The sequence below is a fragment of the Dermacentor silvarum genome, chromosome 6 (genome assembly GCF_013339745.2).
Source record: "Dermacentor silvarum isolate Dsil-2018 chromosome 6, BIME_Dsil_1.4, whole genome shotgun sequence".
NCBI lineage: Eukaryota > Metazoa > Arthropoda > Arachnida > Ixodida > Ixodidae > Dermacentor > Dermacentor silvarum.
This window is the reverse complement of record NC_051159.1, coordinates 153,436,999-153,458,321: the sequence shown is the minus strand read 5'-3', so window position 1 is coordinate 153,458,321 and position 21,323 is coordinate 153,436,999. Positions and strand designations below refer to the sequence as shown.

The 21,323-nt window shown below is 44.9% G+C and overlaps 1 protein-coding gene across 12 annotated transcripts in view; it reads left to right on the top strand.

The window, feature by feature from the left end:
* The window catches only part of LOC119456268 (bromodomain adjacent to zinc finger domain protein 2B-like), a 101,814-nt gene that overhangs the window by 60,565 nt on the left and 19,926 nt on the right, over positions 1-21,323 (top strand). For all 12 annotated transcript variants that reach the window (XM_049669653.1, XM_037717938.2, XM_037717944.2 and 9 more), the window contains 12 exons: positions 1,220-1,324; positions 2,197-2,306; positions 2,399-2,473; positions 3,059-3,488; positions 6,474-6,533; positions 8,634-9,756; positions 11,354-11,512; positions 13,577-13,755; positions 14,525-14,979; positions 16,514-16,781; positions 18,648-18,737; positions 19,044-19,100. In XM_049669653.1, the coding sequence (XP_049525610.1) occupies positions 1,220-1,324; positions 2,197-2,306; positions 2,399-2,473; positions 3,059-3,488; positions 6,474-6,533; positions 8,634-9,756; positions 11,354-11,512; positions 13,577-13,755; positions 14,525-14,979; positions 16,514-16,781; positions 18,648-18,737; positions 19,044-19,100 (3,111 nt within the window). The remainder of the gene's footprint in view (positions 1-1,219; positions 1,325-2,196; positions 2,307-2,398; positions 2,474-3,058; positions 3,489-6,473; positions 6,534-8,633; positions 9,757-11,353; positions 11,513-13,576; positions 13,756-14,524; positions 14,980-16,513; positions 16,782-18,647; positions 18,738-19,043; positions 19,101-21,323) is intronic.

The window sequence follows — 21,323 nt, the reverse complement described above, 5'->3', positions numbered from 1 at the left end:
GACGAATACCTTATAATTAACAAGTGCTCAAGGCCGTTGAATAATTTAAGGTTTGCTGAAACCTGATAGCAAGTCGAAATTACCAGATTTTCCAAATTAATGGGGGTCAAATTAACAAGTTCTCCTTCCTTGATACTGTCTATTGCTGGCCTTTTCATCCTGCAACTATAATTAATGGGTGGTTTTTGCTGCCTTTCAAGGAGGAGCACTGTTGTGTGTTTTTTCTTTTATTGCGATAGCAATTATATGGACACTTCAACCGGATTTCTGCCGTCGCTGTGAGGTTCCGTATAGATAAAATCTTCATCGCGCGCCGTATGCCCCAGCGGACGCGCGCTATCACGGAGAGCGAACGCACTCAATCTCCCACGCGCAAGCAACGAAGCAGGAAGCCAGCGCCGGAGGGAGCGGGGGGGGGCACTTCCACTCTGCCAACAACCGCGCTCGTCGCTCGCCGCACCGTCTCTTATCTCCACACGGCTCTGACCTTTATGCACTGTGCATTCGCCGCTCAGTTTCTGTTGAAGCGATAGACCGCACGTACCTTCGCCCGCTGCAGCGTATGGGCTTGCTGCCAGCGTTTTGACAGTCGTTGTCTGCAGTCATTCAGTGTGATCTATTCATGTTTGTTTGTGCGCGCTCACACCGCGCTTGTTCATTCAGTTAGTGATAGTCGGGCCACATTTTCCAACGCACGCTACACATGTAATGCTGCCCGGATCGGCAGTGCAGCGCTACAGGTGTGTCCCTCCGCACGCGCGCTGTCCACGGGAAGCGCTTCTCATCAACACCACCGTTTCACACGCGTCTTCTCGTGGTCATCGAGTCTCTCCATGTCGGTCTACTTACGCCGCAGCACACCTGCTTACTTAATCAGCTCATGTTTACTACAATTCATATTGCTACCAAAGCCGCTCACCTTACTTCGTATGACATTGCTATGTTGCTATCGCATTCATTGCTTCGCCCTTAGGGCGAAACTGTGACATTTTTTTTTTTAAATTTTCCCTTTTTTGTGCAATTTGCATCATTCTTCTTTGCAACTGGAGTGATGTGATTTTACCGGTGTGATTTTACCGGTTTTGTTTCATGCTTTTCTTTTTTTTTCTTGATCTCTTTCAGCCTGTAGTAACAAACATGCGTAAGGCTGTGGACGTCTTTTTCTTTTAAAAAAAGTGCAAAGGTATGGTCTCAATCTGTTCTACTTTGTAATTTACAGGCTATTACAGTCCTTGGGCAACACATGAAGGACGCCACAATCACAAATGATACTGTAACAGAGGCCCTACATCTGTACTTCATGGCTCTTGACAAAGAATGTGCTGTAAGTTGCCAGACATGATTGCACCTGTTTTGACAGTACTGCTGGTCACAAACTTTGTTAATGCTTTATTGATGTGTGTTGCCTACAGGCAACATACCAGAATTTTTTTTTTTCTTATAGATTTTCGGTATTGAGCACAAAGTTTCTAGCTATGTGTCTTCAGCCAATACTGAATGACATGCAGCAAGTGTCATTTGTTAATTTAGAGCAGAAACTCTCGATGAGGAAGAATAAGGCATGTGACTTGCTTGCTTTTAAAAACACGGTCAGAGGAGGCAGATCGTTGCAAATCTCCAACTGCAGTGGTGTCACAGAAGTGATGTAAAGCAAATGAAATGTATACCTATTGTTCACTTATGATGCGCATTGTTTACAGATTTCAAACAAAGCCATTAGTGGCTTTGGAGTGTAGCCCAGTTACAATTTTCTGCCTGGTGTTTCTTCCCTATTGCTAAAAACGTTTCCGCAAGATATTTTTAATTTTCTTTGATTATGCTTATCCTAAGTGTGTTTTGCTCATTTAGATTTTTAAAAAAACATTTTGGGGTGTATTTATATGTTCCAGCATTAAAAAGTTTACAGCTTACACTTTTACAGTCTGCATGTTAGGATTGTTGTATTGAGTGTTGGATCAACTAGCAATCACTACAGTGAGGCTTGTGTTCTTTAAAAAAAGGTGCACACAAGCAAATAATGGAGGGAAAGCTAGGACATTCGTGCATATCACAGTGGAGAAGTTCTGCTTGTGCATCACTTAAGCTGTTCATTAGGTTTATCAAACTTCACATGCTGCAGGCTTACTTGAAGTAATGCTCTTGGCAAATATGTTACAAAATTGTTGACAGTGGACTGCATCTTTTTGCTTCCTTCAGATGTATCAGTGGGTAACTGAAAAGCCTTTCTTGGCTCTGAACCCGACACAAAAGTCTGAAATCATGGCCTTTCTATGCAATGAGCTTCTATGTAGCCGAGCAGTAGTCCGGTAAGTATGGGCAATGAAGCTTGCTTTTTGGCTAATGCCTGTACCCAATTAAAGTGTGAAGAGCTTATAGTTTATCTCCTTTTGACATGCAGGCAAGTGGACAGCAGCATAGAAACTGTGATCACGTTAAGGAAAGACAAGTGGCTTGCTGAAGGTGAACTACGCAAGTAAGTACTCTGGACTGTGTGTTAACTCTGGTGGTTTTCCCTTTGTTTCTTTCTTTCTCTTTACCCACCGTAGTTGCTTTGTGTGGTTATGGCGTTGTGCTGCTAAGCTCGAGGGCGCGGGATAAAATCCTGTGCCCTCGGAGAAATGCGAAAATGACCATTACCCATGCATTGGTTGCACGTTGAAAGAACCTGAGGTAGCCAAAATTAATCTGGGAGTCCCCCACTGCACGTGCCTCATAATCGGATCTTTGTTTTGACTCAAAAAAACCCAGAATTTAGATTTCTTTGTTTCGCTTTCTCTAAAGTTAAAGGAACAAAGTAAACCTCCATGTAAAGGGTAAACTTGGAAGCCACAAGCATTTTGACTCTAGTGTGAAAAGTAGTTTGTCTTGTTGATCATTGGCACAGAACGTTGCATCACTGCTCCTTTCAAATTCTGTCTGCTTGGCAAAATGGTTTATTTTAGCTTGAAAGGTCGATATTGATTGCTTTGTGACAGACGTACATGTTTCTTGGTTGCTGTGTCCAGCCAGATGTAAAATGTTTGGGGCCTAACTATAACATTCAACCTCCCATTAACAGGCTTAGGAGTACACAACAGAGCAGGCAACGGAAAGCCATCCTAAAACAAGAATTAGAAAACAATGCTGCCGCTGCTGCTGCTGCTGCTGCAGCTGCAGCTGCAAACAGCAGTAGTAGCAGCAACAACAATAACACCACCACCTCCACCACCACCACCATCAACAACACTACCAGCAATGCCACCAGCAACACCAACAGCACGGCTGCCAGCGAGGTGTGCCCGAACCATGCCACTACCGCAAGCGGCTCGGCGACGCCCACCAACAAGGACTCTGAGGAGAACAGTGTTAAGGGTGAGACAGCCAGTGAGGCTGGTGACAAGGCAAGCAAAAGTGGCCGAGACGAGGAAGAGGACAATGAGGACCCCGCCAACGACAGTGGCAACGAAAGTGATGACCCTCAGGAGGCAGACAATGCAGAAGAGGAAGAGGTGAGCGTGCAGAGTTGTGACTTGCTTGCTTGAAAGTAATGTTCCTGTGATGGCAGGCTGGCATACGGTCATTTTACAAGTTAGCCTCCTTTCACTGACGTAGGGCACCTAAATAAAACAGTCATACTTAAAAGGGCCCTGAAACACTTTTCTAACTAATTATAGAATGGCCTCACTATTAAAGTATGTTGTCCCAGGAATCTCATGCCACAGAAATTTTTCTAATCCTTCAAGTATAAATGGAGTTACTGTACCGATACCTGGCTTTCTCTCTCTTTTCATCTTCGCTAGCGTGCTGAAAGCTAGACAGCATAGAAGCCAAAAGAGCTAAGCCTTGGCCAAAATTTGAGTGTTGCGTCGGCGAAAAGGCTCGTCGCAGCACCTTGTGGCAGCCGCGGTAGACCACACCACACAGCATGCTGCTGCCATCTCAAAGGCCATGTGCAGCAGATGCAGCTACGCACAGTGCAAAAATAAAAAAAAAAATTTCTGCCTTTTTGTAGCAATTTGTATTACTGAGAATGTTCTCGCGATCATGAAATCAACCATTAGCGTTGGTGGGCCAACTGCTTTCAATGACGACACTGCGGATGCGAGAGCAGGCGACTGTTCACTGCTTGTGACATAAGATTGTGAATTCCCTGCTGCATGCAGTGCAATAATATTTGGCTCACATGTTCACAGGAGCCTCGTTAACAGATCGGCAAAAATTTTTTTACTATGTTTGAAAAGTGTTTCAGGGCTGCTTTAAGGATATACCTCAGAGATTCACAAACTGTAATTTTGTAATCAAGCACATTTTGAAGTGTTAAAGCCATTTATTTCCTGTTCATTTGAGCGAAGCTTAGCAGTTGTGTCGTGTCATGCATGCATAGCATAACAGCTGTGGGCGTGCTCTTGGCACAAAGGAACGACAACACAGTAGTGCAAACAATCAAAAGGGCATTCATTGCTCCTTTTGTACACTAATATAAGCTAGCCAAATTACTGCGCCGATGGGCGCGCAACAAATCGAGGAAGTCCGACTCACCGCGACTGGATAGCGAGTGAATATGTTCCCCCCATGCTAGACACCATTGCCTAGTCATTCACGTGTACTGTCACGCGAACGGTGGCGTGTTCAAACGATCCGTGTTCGTCCATTCCGGTGTCGTGCTCCTAAGCCTTCTTGGGACAGTCCCGCGAAGTGGGTAGGAGCACGCACGAACCGTCCGCGGTATCCACCAACCCCTCGTTGAAGAGGCACACCCAATCCCCCTTTTGTGCCCGCGTAACACCACCGTTCGGAGCCATGCGGGGAAAACAGCATCAGGGGACACGAGAGTTGCGCATCCCGTCACAGCATGTGTGTCAGAATATTAGCACTACGTAGTGTATATGCAAAAACAGCAATAGCATGCATGTGGCCTTGTCTTGATACTGAGCATCAAAACACAGACCCTTGTGTGTGTGCATTTTTTCAAGAGCCTACTGCTTGTTATTCTAAGAGGATTCACATATATCTTTGCCTTCAAATGTTAACAGATAAAGTTCCAAAACAAAACGAATCGCAATAAAATGTTTGCATTAATGTTCACTCCGAGGCACTGGTGTAAACTGTGGTATCTTAAGTAACACGACTGTTAATTGAACTGTGTGACTATGGTAGCAGTGTCAGTACACAGTGCAGGCACATAGAGAACTAGTAGGGGCCACTTCTGTATTTGCTGCAGAGAAAATGCACTTACACCCATAGCTTGCACCTTCACTCATAGAGTGGACCTGACTACCAGCAGAACTGGTGGAAGGAGACTTGGTTCATCATGACATTTAATAACCCTGGTAGATATGTGTTTAGTTAAACAGCTCAATTGTGTTGTGGTAGCATTTATTTTTTGCTCTGATGGCAAGTACTATTTTTACAGGTACTAAGTGTGTCGGCCTATTATCAGCCATGATACAGCAGGGCAGGAAAGGGACTGGTTATAGTATTAGCAATATGATTTACGTATTTACGAGTAAGCCTGATTACAGTGCTAAGGTTACATGGTTACAGTGCTAAGCGAGGCAAATACATAGACAAAATTCACAGGACGGGTACTGGTTCTTTGCGTTTATACCTTCGTCTTCCTTGCGCTGTAACCATGTTTCACGATTCCAGCAACGAACTAGCCCAGCTTTCACCCAGAGTGCGCCTTTCTCACCTGTCAACTAGCCACAGATTGGAGCCGAACTCATATCTTTCACATTACTTGTAAGGTGCTTTACCAATTACGCTACCCCATCGGCCATCCTCCTGCCCACTTTCTTGGGTATTTGCGTATGTATTCAAGATTAGCCTTGGGAGTGTTAGCCAATGCCAATCTTGGCCAAGGCGGCAGATGTGGAATGGAAGTGGAGCATTCTTTAAATTGCAAGCGTCACATTGCAAGCGTCACACAATTGCAAGCGTCACACATAATAAACCCTTGTATGCCACCTCATGGCTTCACTGCCGAATTTGAGGCCATCGCTATGCAGTGAGTGAGAAGAAAAGGAGATTCAAGGAACTCGATTTTTGTTTTTGTTAACCACAGTCATACATAGTTCTAGGGCTTGTTCCTACTACGCATCTACATGGCTCTGTGACTATACAGTCTTCATGTTGTCAACTGTTGAACTTTGTGCAGTCATTTTGGTGTCTCCATGGCATCTTTTTGTGTCATTTGGATCTGCCATAGGTGCAGGGTTGCTGGGTAAAAATTCGGCTAGCCTTGCACCTGGATAGAAACAGCACACAAAAGCATGCAGTTCTGCTCAGTCTTCTTGGCACTGGCACACTCTCCTCACATGCTGCTTCACCTTGAATATGGTTTGGCCACATTGTGCAGTGAATCCAATCCGGAGGACGAGGCACAGTATTTCAACATTCAGTACATTCTGAAATAAGAGCCGTGTGCTTGAAACCATCTTTCTTTGTGGTATGCTTTGTGACCGCATCTGTGTATTGTGGTTATATCTTTACAGGACAGTGAATCAAGTCTCACTAATGAAGAGTTGGAGAAGAGGATAGAAAAGCTTTCAAAGGTTAGACTTTTTTTCAGTTTAGATTTGTATAGGGGTATGAATAATGTAGACTCAAGATTTTTTAAACAGTGGCGTTCGAGCTGCATGAATGTTCAAGAATCAAATATGTGTCGTACATTTCTGACTGTAGTAAAAGCAAGTTGAAAAGTTGATGTTTGGCTTGTTTAAGCATTCAGTCATTGCAAAGTATATGAAGTTACCAGCTGCCCGAGTTGAAGGCAGTGCATGCTGTGGCTGTATACTGACAACTACAAGGGATCTCGGTCGTTATCAGGATCGCACTTATTAATAGGGGTGTGTGAATACCAAATAGTAGATTTTGTATCGAATATCCAATCGAAACAAGAAAGAAAAAAAAAACTGAATATTGAATTGAATATCAATTTTTCACAAAATTGAATGCTTACAAATTTTGGGCAAAAAAACATGGTGCTGCACATGCTCGGAAGTCTCCTAGCATTGCATAACAAGAATGTAGCAAGCTATCAGTAACTTAGGTACATTGAAATCAAGATATACACTACGGTCTATTCTCTTACTCAAGGGAACACCAAACTAGTATGCCAGCACTGATTACATGGTTATCTCAGTTCTCTTACTCAAGGGAACACCAAACTAGTATGCCAGCACTGATTACATGGTTACGCTCAGTTCTATAGATATATGAAAATCTAAAATATTTGTTCATCAATATAATTTCTGTTTAATGGAATAGAAACTGATCAATTAATGATGTTCTGTTGAACTGATTACCAATGAGGTTCTAAGCTTAATGATGGACCTGCATGTTGTGGCAATCTTTTATTTATTGCCTAGCAAGTTTTGCATTCCAGTTATTTCAACATACAGAAGGGCAATCCTAACTTTATGGCAGCTGGGTTTTTGTAAGGCCAATCTGCATGACAGACGACCGTTCATTACGCCTAATCCACATTGTTTCATTGTTAGCTTCGGCATGATTTGCCACCTGTCAAAAATTCTGGAATCGGGAGGTTCACGGCAAGTTCACGGGGCCTATGCGGCGCCGTTCTGGGAGTTCCTGCATTCGGGCGCTGTGTGGGTGATCCCCGCATTGGGCTGATGTTTGGGGAGCGCTCGCAGTGACAGAGTCCGCAGTGGGCGCGTCAGCTGGGGAAGCCTATTTGCGGCACACTTGACGCTCCTCTTGCGCTGAAAACGAAGGGAAGGAAACGCTTGGGTGGGGTTAAGCACGAGGGGCTCCGTGGCGCATGCGACACTTCTACTAATTAGTATGAGTCAAAAACGTGACCGTTTAAGAATACACCTTTGAGCCCACTAAAGACGTCTTGCTGAAGGAAAACAAAGAAGGAGGGTGGGGGGCCATCACCTTCTCCACCTTTTCTACTTCCGACGCCTCATGTTGCCACTGAATTGGAATTCAGGCATTAAAGGTTGCTCCATGCTGTTTTTGACCCGGATCTCCTTATAGTACTATGGTTGAAGTATGCATAAAGCAAAGAGTTCGTGCAATATGTTTATAAAATTTATTTCGCATATTTTCAGACTTGCTAGTGTTGTCACCTTCAATATAGTACTCCACATTTGAGGCAGTACACAGTCATTAGTACATTTCTGAAGTCCCTCTCTCTTAACACGAGAGTTAGCATTTCGGCAACAAAACAGTAATCACAGCAGACTAAATCTGGCAATTAGGGAGAAAATTCTCTCAGAATTCTTGAAAGTGCTGTGCCAGACTTGAAAACAGTTCTTTCTGTTATGACATTGTCTCCATAGGCCTGTTGCAACATTTGGTCAGGGCCGGTATTTTGTAGCAATGTGTTATGCTCCCGGCCGGCTGATCCCGTTGATAACGTGAGCGGACCGTCGCTCCAACCACTGACCAAGCGCGAAAACCGCGGAAAGGCATTAGCATCGGAAAGGCATCGCTACAAAATACCAGCCCAGCTTTTGCATCACTCTTGCCAAATTTCACGAGAAGCTTGGCATTGAGCCTTTGTTCTGTCTCTCCTACTTTGCACAGACTTGTGGGACAGACCTTCTATGCATACAGAAATAAAAAATAAACCATTTAATCTTTTACAGCAAGCTGACACTGTGTGTATATGTACTTTCCTTCAGCAACAGGCACAGTTCCAGAACAAGGTGGCCAAGGCAAGCAACAGCATTCGGGCTGTAATGCTGGGCCAAGATCGCTTTCGACGCCGCTATTGGCTGCTGCCTGTTGCCGGGGGCATCTTTGTGGAGGCCATGGAATCCTGTGAGCAGGATGGCATGGGCGACTTTGTGGCCACCGACTACATGGCTGACGAGGATGATAGCAGCAGTGAGGACTCTTCGGTTGCCAAGGAGGCCACCTCTGCCAAAGGGAATGCCACTGTCGTGAAGGAGGAGAAGCAAGAGGAAGGGGATGAGAAGGCAACAGATGACAGCAGCAAGCCCCCTCTTGCACCTGTGAAGCAGGAGCCTTCCGAGCCAAAGCAGCAGCAACCGGATGACGACGTTACCGAGGTGGACACTTTGACAACTAGTGAGGTCAAGAATGAAGTTGAAATGGCTGAGAAGACGGAATCCTCCAGCAACAATGAGGAGCTCGAGAAGGAGCAGAAGGAAGACGAACCGCTCCCAAACTCGAACGAGAAGGGGTCATCTACCGCTACCAAAGAAGCTTCCTCTGCTGCGGCTGTGCCAACGTCGGCGGCCAACCTCTCTGCTGTGACAACATCAGCAACCTCTGTTCCAGTGGTTCCAGTGACCAAGGAAAAGAGTCCATTGCCGGAGCCAACTCTGGAGCAGAGCTGGATGATGCATTCACCCTTCTTTGCATCCATTATTGCGGGCAACATGCTATTCAACAGTGGCACATTCCCAGCCCCTGCTGCCCCGCCTTCTTCATCGCCGAGCTCATCACCACAGGTGGCAGCAGCAGGCACTGTAGCGGCGGCATCCATGGGGAAGGATGGTGCTTCTCAACTCCTGGGTGGCTTCACTACTCCTCTGTCGGCAGAGCAGATGCTGAAGAACCTAGCCCAAAAGAAGCCCAAGCCATGGTTTAGCCTGCTGCCACGGGTGCCCTGTGATGAAGGGTCCCTGGCAAGGCTTCCTGGCTCAAAGGACATGGATGACGATGACATCGAGGAAGAGTCTGCTGTTGGCTCCACAATGGGCAGCAGCCGAATTGTGAGTGTGATAGAAACAGAGGACACCACCAACCAGTATGACAAGCCACAGCCTGTACCTCCAGGTGGGTGCATCACGCCCTTACTTCTGTCTGGCTAAAGATGTCTCACAGTTACTTGCAGTCTGTAGTCAGTGGGACAGCATTGTTTGTGTGGAGATTTTTTACTGGCTGGAGGTGTAGCGCTTGTGCTTGTCGTTTTGCGCTAAATGTAATAATTTTGCTGTCTAATTTGCTTTTTATTTTTTCAAGAGCCTGTCCTGGGTGTGCTCTATAAGAGCCTGCAGTAAAACCCTTTGCTATGTCACAGCTGTACTTTTTTCACTGAAAGTTATATACTTTGGAACCAACAAAGGGCAAAACATGAGTATCCATAGCCTTTAACAGTTAGGCACAAATACTGCAAAATTTCGAGCAAGCAAGCATAGGCAATAACCGAAATGTGCCGCCGTTATTTGCCACAGGCGGCACAAATGTGAGCTTCTTGCGGCATTGTGGCATCATCTTACGGCGTTGGCTACCAGCCCCATTTCACATCTCTGTCTTAACCCTTTAGCCGCCAACCTCGAGCTGTACTCGTCACACGAGTTTGTACCAATATCGCCAACGACGAGTCACACTCGTCCGGCCCGATTTTCCGATCCTTCTGCCGCCCACAGGCGTATCACGGTCGTCAATTCCTTTGCTTGCAGTTTTCAACCCTAGATGACGGTAGTTGTCTATGAAAAACCGCATTTCGTGTTTCTCGCGCGTGTTTTAAGCCTGGCAACAGTCATTTCATAATGATGCTTCGCAAGATGAATGGTCCAAGAAAAAGAAATCAATGATGTAACATATATTTTCAGAATCAGAATTGCATAGAAAAAATTATGACTACTTGAAAAAAATTGGCGATTTTGGTATGTTTTTTGGAAGTTAAATTGGCGGTTAAACGGTTAAAATGACAACGCATGTCTTGTTTCGCTCAGGCCTCACGAGCTCAACGTGTGTCAGCTTCTTATGCGGCAACGATGCTCGCTGAGTTGGTACGTCGAAACTTCCATCCAAAATGCTCTGCCCAAAAGCTTCTGAATGCAAGTTTGCGAAAGCCGCAAAAACGACAACGTGCATCTCGGGTCACTTGGGCCTCACCAGATCAACGCGCATCGGTGTCTGATGCTGCGAAGATTCACACAACGGTTCACTTTATGTAGATGTCAACTACAGTTCAGTCTGTCAAATTTTTTAGTGTTTCTGAATTGTACGTTTTCCCAATTATTATGGTCTTTCTTGCCTCCCCCCCCCCCCCCTCCAAACAAAAACAAAAAATGTATGAACAAGGTTCTACTGTACTTTGTGTTCTTCTTTCTCTGGAATGGTGTTATACACGCTGCACTGTGATGCTACAGATGCCTATATGGTGAAGTAACAAATGGGAGCAGTATCTGTTCCTGTTTATTGCTATTCAATAAAAAGCCACGCAACATAATATATTGAGCAAAGTGTTTTTCACCATTGCTAAATACTAAGCATACATTTTGTTTAGTTTCATTGTGTGCAAAGGACAAGTTCATTTGGCTGACTACAGAGTTTACTTTGCATTATGTCTATTTGTATTAGGGATGTGTCTTGTGACTAACGATAAACCAAGGAGTGATTGTAAGCGTGGTGTCCTGTTATGCAGAGTACCTGCGGGGCTGGTGGCGCATCACTGATTCTGCCCAGCTGCGAACCTTGATGGGATCCTTGCACAGCAATGGAATCCGAGAGAAGGCTCTCCTGAAGCAGCTGGAAAAGAACTTCAACTATGGAACTGTCACCTGCATACCAAACAGCCAGCAGGGTATGTACACCTCAGCCGACTAGTGTTGTCTATTTCCACACATTGTCTTTATATTACTAGCATATAAATGCCTGCAAAAAAAAAAGTGCCAAGTAAAGGGAAGCGCAGTCGAGGACAGCAGAAAATTAGGTAGGGTGATGAAATGAGGAAACTTGAAGGCGCAAGTTGGCATCGGCTAGCACAAGACAGGGGTAATTGGAGATCACTGGGAGAGGCCTTTGTCCTACAGTGGACATAAATATAGGTCGATGGTGGTGATGATGAAATGCCTGTTGCTCACTTACAGAGCTAAGCCACCATGAAGCGTAAAAGCAGGAGAGTTACCCGCCGGGGTGGCGCAGTCAGCTAAGGCGTTGCGCTGCTGAGCACGAGGTCGCGGGATCGAATCCCGGCCCCGGCGGCCGCATTTCGATGGAGGCGAAATGCAAAAACGCCCGTGTGCTTGCGTTGTAGTGCACGTTAAAGAACCCCAGGTGGTCAAAATTAATCCGGAGCCCTCCACTACGGCGTGCCTCATAATCAGAACTGGTTTTGGCACGTAAAAACCTCAGAAAGAAGAAGAAGAAGAAGAAGAAAAGCAGGAAAGTTATCAGTTTGAAATTGACATGGTGCAAGTTTTTGAAACATTAAATTCAAATGCAGGTCTCGGAACAGCATTTGTCATTTTTATTTATTCGCATTGTGCTTATAATATTCAGAGTACTTAAAATTCTTAAATAATCGAAATTCACAGATAGCTGTAATTGAATTTGTACATTAATGTCTTATTGCTATTAAATCCTGGTACGTTGTTTCCAAGCATTTGATGCCTAAAAGCCAGTGAATGTTCCTTCAATTTTGGACACCTAAAGGACACTAAAAGCAAAAGTTAAGCCTAGCTAAATGAAAGATTATGCTTCTGTAATAATTCTTAATTCGTAATGAAAACAGCTTTTGTGAGCAAGTGGCGCCATCTGTTGTTGACTATGGTGCCTCTTATGTGTGGCGTCAGCACCTCTGATTCAGAGAGAGCGGCCACAACCCACCCGCCACTGCGAACTGCATCACTTTTCTCTGTTTACAACGGCCGAGGTGGCAACATGTGGCAATTGACCACCCTGCCGGCTCCAACAGCGGAGGCTCAAGTGACGGTAACTGGTAACCTGAACCCAAGCAGAGCCACAGAGTGACTCACACAAGCTGAACACCTACACGCGAGCAGTACGCTTCGCTTCGTATATAGAGTTGAAGAAAGAGTCTACAAAGGACATAACAATGGCATAGATGGCGGTCAAGTGGAGATTACGTCAAGGAGGAGCAGCAGCAGGACCTTCGACGACAATTTCCTAGGCAAAAAAACATTACATAGTATTGGCATGCAGAAAACGATGATAGACTTATAGACGAATACTCTGTCGATATAGCTCAACTTAACACTTTCCTTTAGTGTCCCTTTAACTATTAGACAACAAAGATTGTTTTCAATGCACAACATTGCATTGTATGAAAATTGTTTATCTGGTGTCTCGGCACCACATTTTGGGGATGCACATCTTGGAACTGGCGCTTGTCTCAACTTTTACCAAATAAACTATGTGTAGAATGCTCACCAGCTTCAATTCCACAATTACATCTGCAATAATGTCATTCTTAGTTCATTTAAATTCCTGGCACACTCTGCCATGAACAATGTCTTGCCAAGAAAATATTCTTTGTATGTGCCGCACTTTTTTTCAATAACTACTTGAAAGTCTTCATTGCAAAATCCAGTGTGTGCTGTGCACTTGATGATTGTTTCATTTCCTTCCACTTGTCAGCTGCATCTTCTTTTGTTTACATTTTATCCTCATCTGTCTTTATTCCTGTGAAAAAGAGGTTTATATTTGATTTGTTTTGATGATAGCAGTTGCTTGTATAATCTGTCTTACACGAAAGTGTGTCACTTATTGTTTGGTGCTCATGGCAGAGCTAACTCTGTATATTTAGCCTTCACATGCGAACCCTACTGTGTAGCTATTTGTGGACTAGTCTTGCATGCCAGCGAGATCAAGTGTATGGACTGAGAGACCTCGCTTTCTGGTGCAGATGTTGGCTTGGAGATAACAGACCTTGACCGGGAAGTGTCTGAGAAGCATGGAGGGGCCCCACCTCCAGACTACGAGGACCAGTGGTCACCTGATGTTGCCCTGCGGGTGGATTTGGCCATGCTGGCCCAGGTGGAGGCATTAGAGCAGAGGCTCTTTGGTGCCTGCATGGAGGTCAAGGTGAGTCATTGATCTCTGCCAATCCTAGTAGTCATATATCTGGCTTGTTGGAAAAGAGCAGGGCCTTATACATGTTGCCTGCATGGCTTTCTTGAATTTCCACCGCTTTCCCTTTAAATGCTTCCATGACGTAATCAATGTGGTATGGTATCAACACAAGTGTGGTATTGATCTTCAGTGCTTAAAAGTGACAGCAGCTAAGGCAGATTTTCTCAAATAAAGCTGCAGGAATGTCTAGTTTCTTCAATGCGTTTTCACTTCAACATAACATTCCCCTTTACAGTATAAGAGCATGTGTGCCCCTGCTATGCAAGGCGTCTCCTAATTTGGATTCTCTAAAGTGGTTTGGCTATGCCACAATGACCTCCCCCTTTTCTTTCTTTTTTTTTTTAATATTTTGCTACCCTTGTATTAGATTTTATTTTTCTTACTAATGCTATTGGTGTGAAGTATAATTGCATAATCTTTGAGAAAGCTCTCTGTAAATCTTGCAAAAGTAAAACTTTACAATTTGTCTAGGACTATTGTAGGCTTCATACTAACAATCTCTACCTGACTGCATGTAGCATCAGCATTTGTGCACTAAATCTGTCCCAGTTATTGCGTCATCATCTATGACATTATTTTGTGCGATTTCTTGATCACACAAAATACTGTGTTGCGGCGCTCAGGCAGAGTCACCAGAGTTAAAGCTCCTGCTCTTACTTGCTGCACTTGTTTATTAAAACGCCACCCACGAAATTTTGTTTACGGTTCCAATTTGTTACAGCACTGGCGGCCCCCACCAAAGGTATCAGATGATCCATCAATACAGTACCGTCCATCCTGTGTGCTGCTCAACAAGAAACTGCTTGCATCGTCCGATGATGATGATGAGGAAGACTCCAGTGCGTCTCAAGCGTCTGGTGCACCGTCACCTACTGACTGCAAGGACAAAACTCAGGACAAAGAGGTTGCCGACGCCACCGGGGAGGCGAGCGTTAATCAAGCAGATGCCGATGTCACTGTAGATGACGCAGATACGTCGCCGTCATCACCAGATTATAAAGATGCATCGATGGACGACGCTGCTGTGAAGTCTTCGGCAGCTGAGGACAGCTCAAAGCAGCCCAGCCCGGCTCCAGAGGAGAACTATGTGAATGCTGTGGAAGTTGCCAAAGAACGGCTGCTGGGACTGGAGGCAGGCATTGAGAGGCGGTATCTTCGTCCACCACTAGGGACAAGGTGAGAAGTTCATTACGTGAAGAGATGTGCTTGCAGGCAGCAAATAAAGCTGTTTTGTGAAAAGCTGTTCTTAGGCACTGCATGCAAATGGTTAGAAGGCAACGTACACATCAGTTGAAAATTCCATATCCAACGTGCACTTGTTAGCTAGTGCTTGACCTCGGTTGCCAGTATTATCATACAGTTAAACCTCTGTGTGACCAAGCCGTTAAAATCGGCAATTTACTTTGTTTTACAGGGGAATCTCGATACGATTCTGCTTAATAAGTTTTTTTTTTTTTGGATAACACGTTTTTATTTTATTATATACCATTTCTTTTTCTTACATACGATTTTGTTTGTAATGTATAATCCGATTTTCGTATATGTTTTATTTTCCTGTTCCCGTGAAGATCGTATTGAGATTTCACTGTATTGAAATTCAACCTTTTATTCAAATCAGCACAGTCGCCGTTGGATTTTTCTTGCACGGAAGGGGCCACAAAATTTTCCACATTATTCGACAATTGGAGAAAGCAAACTTGAATGAGAAAAAAAAATTCGCCAATTGTAGCTGGCGAGCTTGTCAAGTGTATCCACTTGGAATGAATTTCCAGAATGGCACCAGTTTGGAGATATGCGCCATCAAACTCTCCGTAAAAATGCTCTGTTGTTCCACTTACTTTTTCACCGGCTACATAAATTGTTGTTATTGGGATCTTGGGTAGCAAAGGTTTCTTATTTGGTGAAGTAAGATTCTGTTTCATTGAATATCTTGAATAAAATGCCGGTTGCATAAAAGGCATTACCCAAGCTTTCTCCGTAGGAAAAATGCAGCAGTGTTTTGCTGAGCACATTCATACGGCATGCTGAACTGAACTGTGTTGAGCACTAAAAGTTCATGCCACTCCACAGTGCAGCAGGTTTGGTGCATTGCCATGTAGCTGACGGCTCACAGGTATACCGAACTGCTGCATCGGGCGAGTTACTGGTCATGTTCCGTGCCTCCAGATGTGAGCCTAATCATCTCAAAATGACCAATAAATGGCCGTAGTTATTAAAAAAAAATTTTTTTCCTTATATTCATTTACAGGAAATCCTTGCTTCATTGAAACAAAATCTTAAATGTGTGATTTTCTCTGAGAACTTCAAGGGAAACTGACTGAACATTTACCAGAGTACTTGCATCAGTGGTAGTGCATAAGGAGATGATCAGTGCTTTACTTCATTGAAACAAAATCTTAAATGTGTGATTTTCTCTGAGAACTTCAAGGGAAACTCTTCTGACTGTACCAGAGTACTTGACCAGAGTACTTGCGGCTGTGGCAGTGCACAAGGAGATGATCAGTGCTTCTGGAAAGTGTGTCCAGTCCATTTCTTTGTGCATGTAGGAACGTGTGCGCTGCCCTCAAATGTAGAACAATAGCATTTGTCCAGGATGATTGTGGCCCATTCTAACCTTCTCAAGGGCTTTTTTGTACCCAGCATCCCACATTGTACAATAATGTAGGAAATATTCGGAATGTTGTGGTGATTTGCAATGGCTCCTTGCCAGTGGGAGCAGCCTGCCACAGATATCCAATGCTGGCAGTGGTGGCAGTGGTGGCAGCTGCGGCAGCAGCAACAACAAGAATGAAGACGACACAACCAGCAAAGGTGGCGCATGTGGAAGTCCAGGCGAGGAAGATGAGGAGCCAGTCCTGCCCCCAGGGCTGGTGCGGTGGCGCGAGGGTGTGGCGGCTTGCCAGACGGCTGCTCAGTTGGCCATGTGCTTCAGCCAGCTGGAGACATGCATTGCCTGGGATCGCTCCTTCATGAAGGCGGTGAGTAGGTCGAGGGTCTCTGGCACTTTGAAGTTTTTTATTGCGATAGCAATTATTTGGAGACTCCAGGTGCATTTCTGCTGTTGTCATCGCTGTCGCCGTAAGATTCCGTATAAAGTCCAAGAACGATAAAATCGTTGCCGCACACTGTATGTGCGAGTGAAAGCATGCAAGGGGGAGTCGGCGATCACAGCTCAGTCTCGCGCATGTAAGGGAGGATAGTGGGAAGGAAACATGCTGTCTTCCATCGTGTGCGACACTCCTGTGCGAGGGGAAGAGAGGGAAGGGGAGAGGGGATCACATTCTACTCTGGGTGGCCCGGGCAGTCCGGCAGTGAGGGGAGAGGGGGGGGGGGGATTATATATAATCCGAGTGAATAAAAGAATTTATTTACACGATCGCGGTCTATTATGATCAGATTGGTGGCAAAGTTTCGGGATCAGAAAAGGTTGGCTGCGTGTTGCGGCAAATGCACCCGCAACTCCAGGACTTGGTAGAGAGCAACCAGTTTGCCAATCTCACGGAGTTGGCAAAGGCAGCTGACGACCTCATTGAGCGTGCTTGGAGGCGGTTGCATTACAAGCCGCCGCCACCTTCAACGGACCAAGTTGTAAGGGACCTTGCCTTCTACTCAGCTGTGAATGTTACTGGCGTGCCCAGAACACTGCCAGAGTGTTGACTGCTGCAGCTGTCGCGTTCGAGATGGCAGTGGCATGCTGTGTAGTGTAGTCTACCACGGTTGCCATAAGGTGCCACGACGAGCTTTTTAGCCGCCGCAACAAAACAGAAGCCCTCTTGGCTTCTCTGCTGTGTTGCTTTCAGCATGCTAGCGGAGACAAAAAGAGAGAGAAATCCGGTTATCGGTGCAATAACTCGACTTGTAGTTGAAGGATTCGAAAACTTTTTGCGGCATGGGATTCGTGGCACGACATACTTTAGCAGTTAATGAGGCCATTCTACGATTAGTTAGAAAAGTGTTTATGGTACACGCATGCATGCGCTGTCTCTGGTCCCACTATGAGCGCTATGATGCCTATTAAGTGTACTAGCAGCCATTCAGAGCTGTTTCAGATTGTGCTGTGGCAGTTTGTGCCCTTCCTCACAGTTACCTTTGCCCGGCTGTTAGGCTTGTTTTCCTACCATCCCTTGAAAAACGTGTCAACGGGGTTCTACTGTATTGAACTATTTTGCAATCCCCTTCGAATTTGATATCTCCAAGACTGACTGTATTGCAATTCATGGGATTGTTGTTTGACCAATGAAAGGGAAAAATTGTCATCCGCTCGAATGTAGCACAAAGCTACAAAGTTGTGGACCAATATACAGTGGAACCTCGCCGATATGATTCTGCATAATGTCTTTTTTCTTCCCCCCCCCCCCCCCCCCCCGATAGTACGAATTGGTTGGATAATACGTTGGATGATACGCTTTATTATCCGGTTCCCGTGAAGATTGTATCAACAAGGTTCCACTGTAATTGCTTGGCTAGAACCACTGTTATATTAAAGGTTTGTGCACAAAATGGCAGACAAAAATACAATTAATGTTATTTACGTCAAACGTGTGGGTAAGTTCCTTTATTGAGACGTCAAGATATACTTTGAAGATCCCATGAAATAGTAGAGATGACTGTCATAGGTGCTGCCATCTTGATAACTTTGGGCAGCTAACATAAACATCGTCTCATTGTTAAGCACAGCGTAGTTGTGAAAGTTATATTGGACATGTAGCATGAATTAAAATAGCTGAGCCTGTATACCAATGTAACCACTTTAAAAAATTTTGAAAGCATTGCCTTTTTCATAGTGGTGGGTTAGGGGGTCATTTGTGTGATCAGAGGGTGACAACGTTTCTCTCTTTTCCCAGAGCTGCCAGTTCTGCCACAGTGGAGACAATGAGCAAATGCTTCTGCTCTGTGATGGGTGTGATAAAGGCTACCACACCTATTGCTTCAAGGTCAGTGTTCTTTTCAAAATCTGATTGCAAAATGATACCTGCCCCATTTTGCACAATTTGTTCTTCTTATTCCTCTCTTGTTTTGTGCATTCCTTCACAAATCAAAGTTTTGCACCTTGTTAAACTGCTACCAGAGCCTGTACCTCCTCCTACTTCTTGGTCTCTATTGCCTCAACTGTAAGTGTTGTTTTATGATGACACGTGAAAATGCTGGTTGCAGCTAAAACAAAAATACAGGAAAAGTTAATAGCAGAACTCAATGAGAAGATACCAACTATTTGTTTAACGATGCCTTTGTCATTGCAGCCCAAGATGGATCGCATTCCAGATGGTGACTGGTACTGTTATGAGTGCTTGAACAAGGTAAGCAGCCAAACAGCATTTCATGTAATATTACTCCAGCAGTGATGCTGCATTTAGTCATGTCACGCAGTTCTAAAGGCTTAGATACTAAGCGCTGTCAGTGTGAGTGCAGACTGACAGGTATGTGAAAGAAAAGCAGAAGAATGAAAATTGAGTGTATTTGGCAGGTGCTCCCTAATTACAAACAGAAGCCTATCTGTACATATATTTAAAGAGTATGTAATGGATATCACTATTGTTTCAACCAGTAACCATTGCTTTTGGTACTATTGTACTCTAGCAGGAATTCTTCCTTTGAGCTTGGCAGCTGTGGTACACAGAACGCCTTCTTTCCCGGTGATCATAACCTGCTACTGGAAGACGCCATGTTTAAAAGTTTTGTTGATGGAGGATTGCATGAGGTGTCACTAATATATCTGTGGGGAATATTGACTTGTTCCTGTCCCAGTTTCTTACGCCCAAAGAAAGAATTCAGCATAGTATTGAAATTGAAGGAACTAGCATGCGTTTTTGTTAACGTTTGAATTGAGTTACAAAATGTGTGGATGAGTTGGATGTGCCCTTCACAATTTTTTATGAAAAATTGTCTGGACAGAGCAAAGCCCATCCTCGGCACAACAAGCTGTAGGAGCGCTGCTGCATTGCAATCTCATAGCTCACATAATATTTTCGACTTGTCTTTTTTTTTTTTTTTCATAAATTAACGTTCAAACCCTATAAATCCTAGAAAAAATATACTGGCAAGCATCGGAACTCTCTAAATAACTTTTCTCTACAAACCAATCTCGGTTTCAGTACACAGCAGCTGGATGTGTAGAGACATCATTATACATTGGCTCACACCGATTCTGTGATCACTGTTACTACCACGTGCAAGTCCAGCCAAAATAAACACATTCAGCATTCAAGTTAGTTTTTTTTTTTTTTTATAAGGAGCGTCACCAAGTGCCTCCCTGCTTTATACTTGACAAACAATAGTGCCAAAAAAGACGAGGACGAAAAATTAAGGTACAGTAAAACCTCGATAATTCGAACTCGGTTAATTCGAAATTTCGGTTAATTCGAAGAATTTGAGCGGTCCCGTCATTCTCAATGCAAATTCTACCGAATAATTTGAATGGCCCGCGCGGCTCTATTCGGATAATTCGAAGTTTCCGGCTAGTAGCAACGTGTGGCGGTTAGGTTAGGGCACTACGTACAGTCGCCAACCGATTTTCCGAGCTCGTGGGGACTGAAAAATAGTCCGGAAAACTCGTTCGGCCGAAAAAAAAAGTCATTAGTGCGGCTTTAAAAAAAATCTTTAATAATGCCCTGCCTCATACTACGCTTGGAGAGGATCGACTTGCTTGGATTTGCGCAGCAATGACGTCGTCTCCGTGTACAGTCGACACGAACGCCACCGCGTTGGCGATCTCCGCCAACTGAGTTCGCCATGGAGATCCAAGATACGAGCTTCGCACCGCTTAGCTCTCGCGAAGGTACAGGAGGTAGCGCCGATCACTGAGACATGGGTCTCTGAGACACCTGCTCGGTGTACACGCCACGTTCAAAATAGCAACCGAAACTTGAGAGAAAAAAACAAAAAAACTCACTGACATAACACGCGTGGTGTCAGCGCGCACGAGCGAGCGCGGCCGCCGCAGCCCACAGCGAGCGAAGGTTCGTGCGGTCTATCGCTGCGAGCGGCGAGAGCACAGCCCATACGAAAGGTCAGAGCCGTCTGGAAATCGCTTTGAAGATACGCTGCACGCGAGAAACCGCTCCGGCGCTAAGTAGAAGTCGCCCGAGGGAGGGTCGCCTCCGCCGTGCGTTCGCTCTCCATGAAAGCGCGCGTCCCCCGCGCGCTGTCACTCGCACATACGGCGGGCGCGCGGCGATGATTTTATCGCCCTTGGACTTTGTATGGATCCTCAGGGCGGCGACGCCGACGGCGAAAATCCGCTTGAAGTGTCCATATAATTGCTGTCGCAATAAAAAAAAAAAAAAAAAAATCCCACAATAAATGGTTACAACGATGGCATGGCCTCCGAGACTGGAGGATTGCGCGAGCTCTTATTGATAGCGCGCGTTCTAATCTTGGAGGCTATGCAGCGAGTCACTGGAATTCAAGCCAGTGCAAAATCCAACACGGCGGCCTCCAAGATTGAGTAGCGCGGCTAGGAAAGAGCGATTTAGTCCGCAAAATCGAACTTTGGGGTCTCAATTCGTCCGAAAAATTGGGTG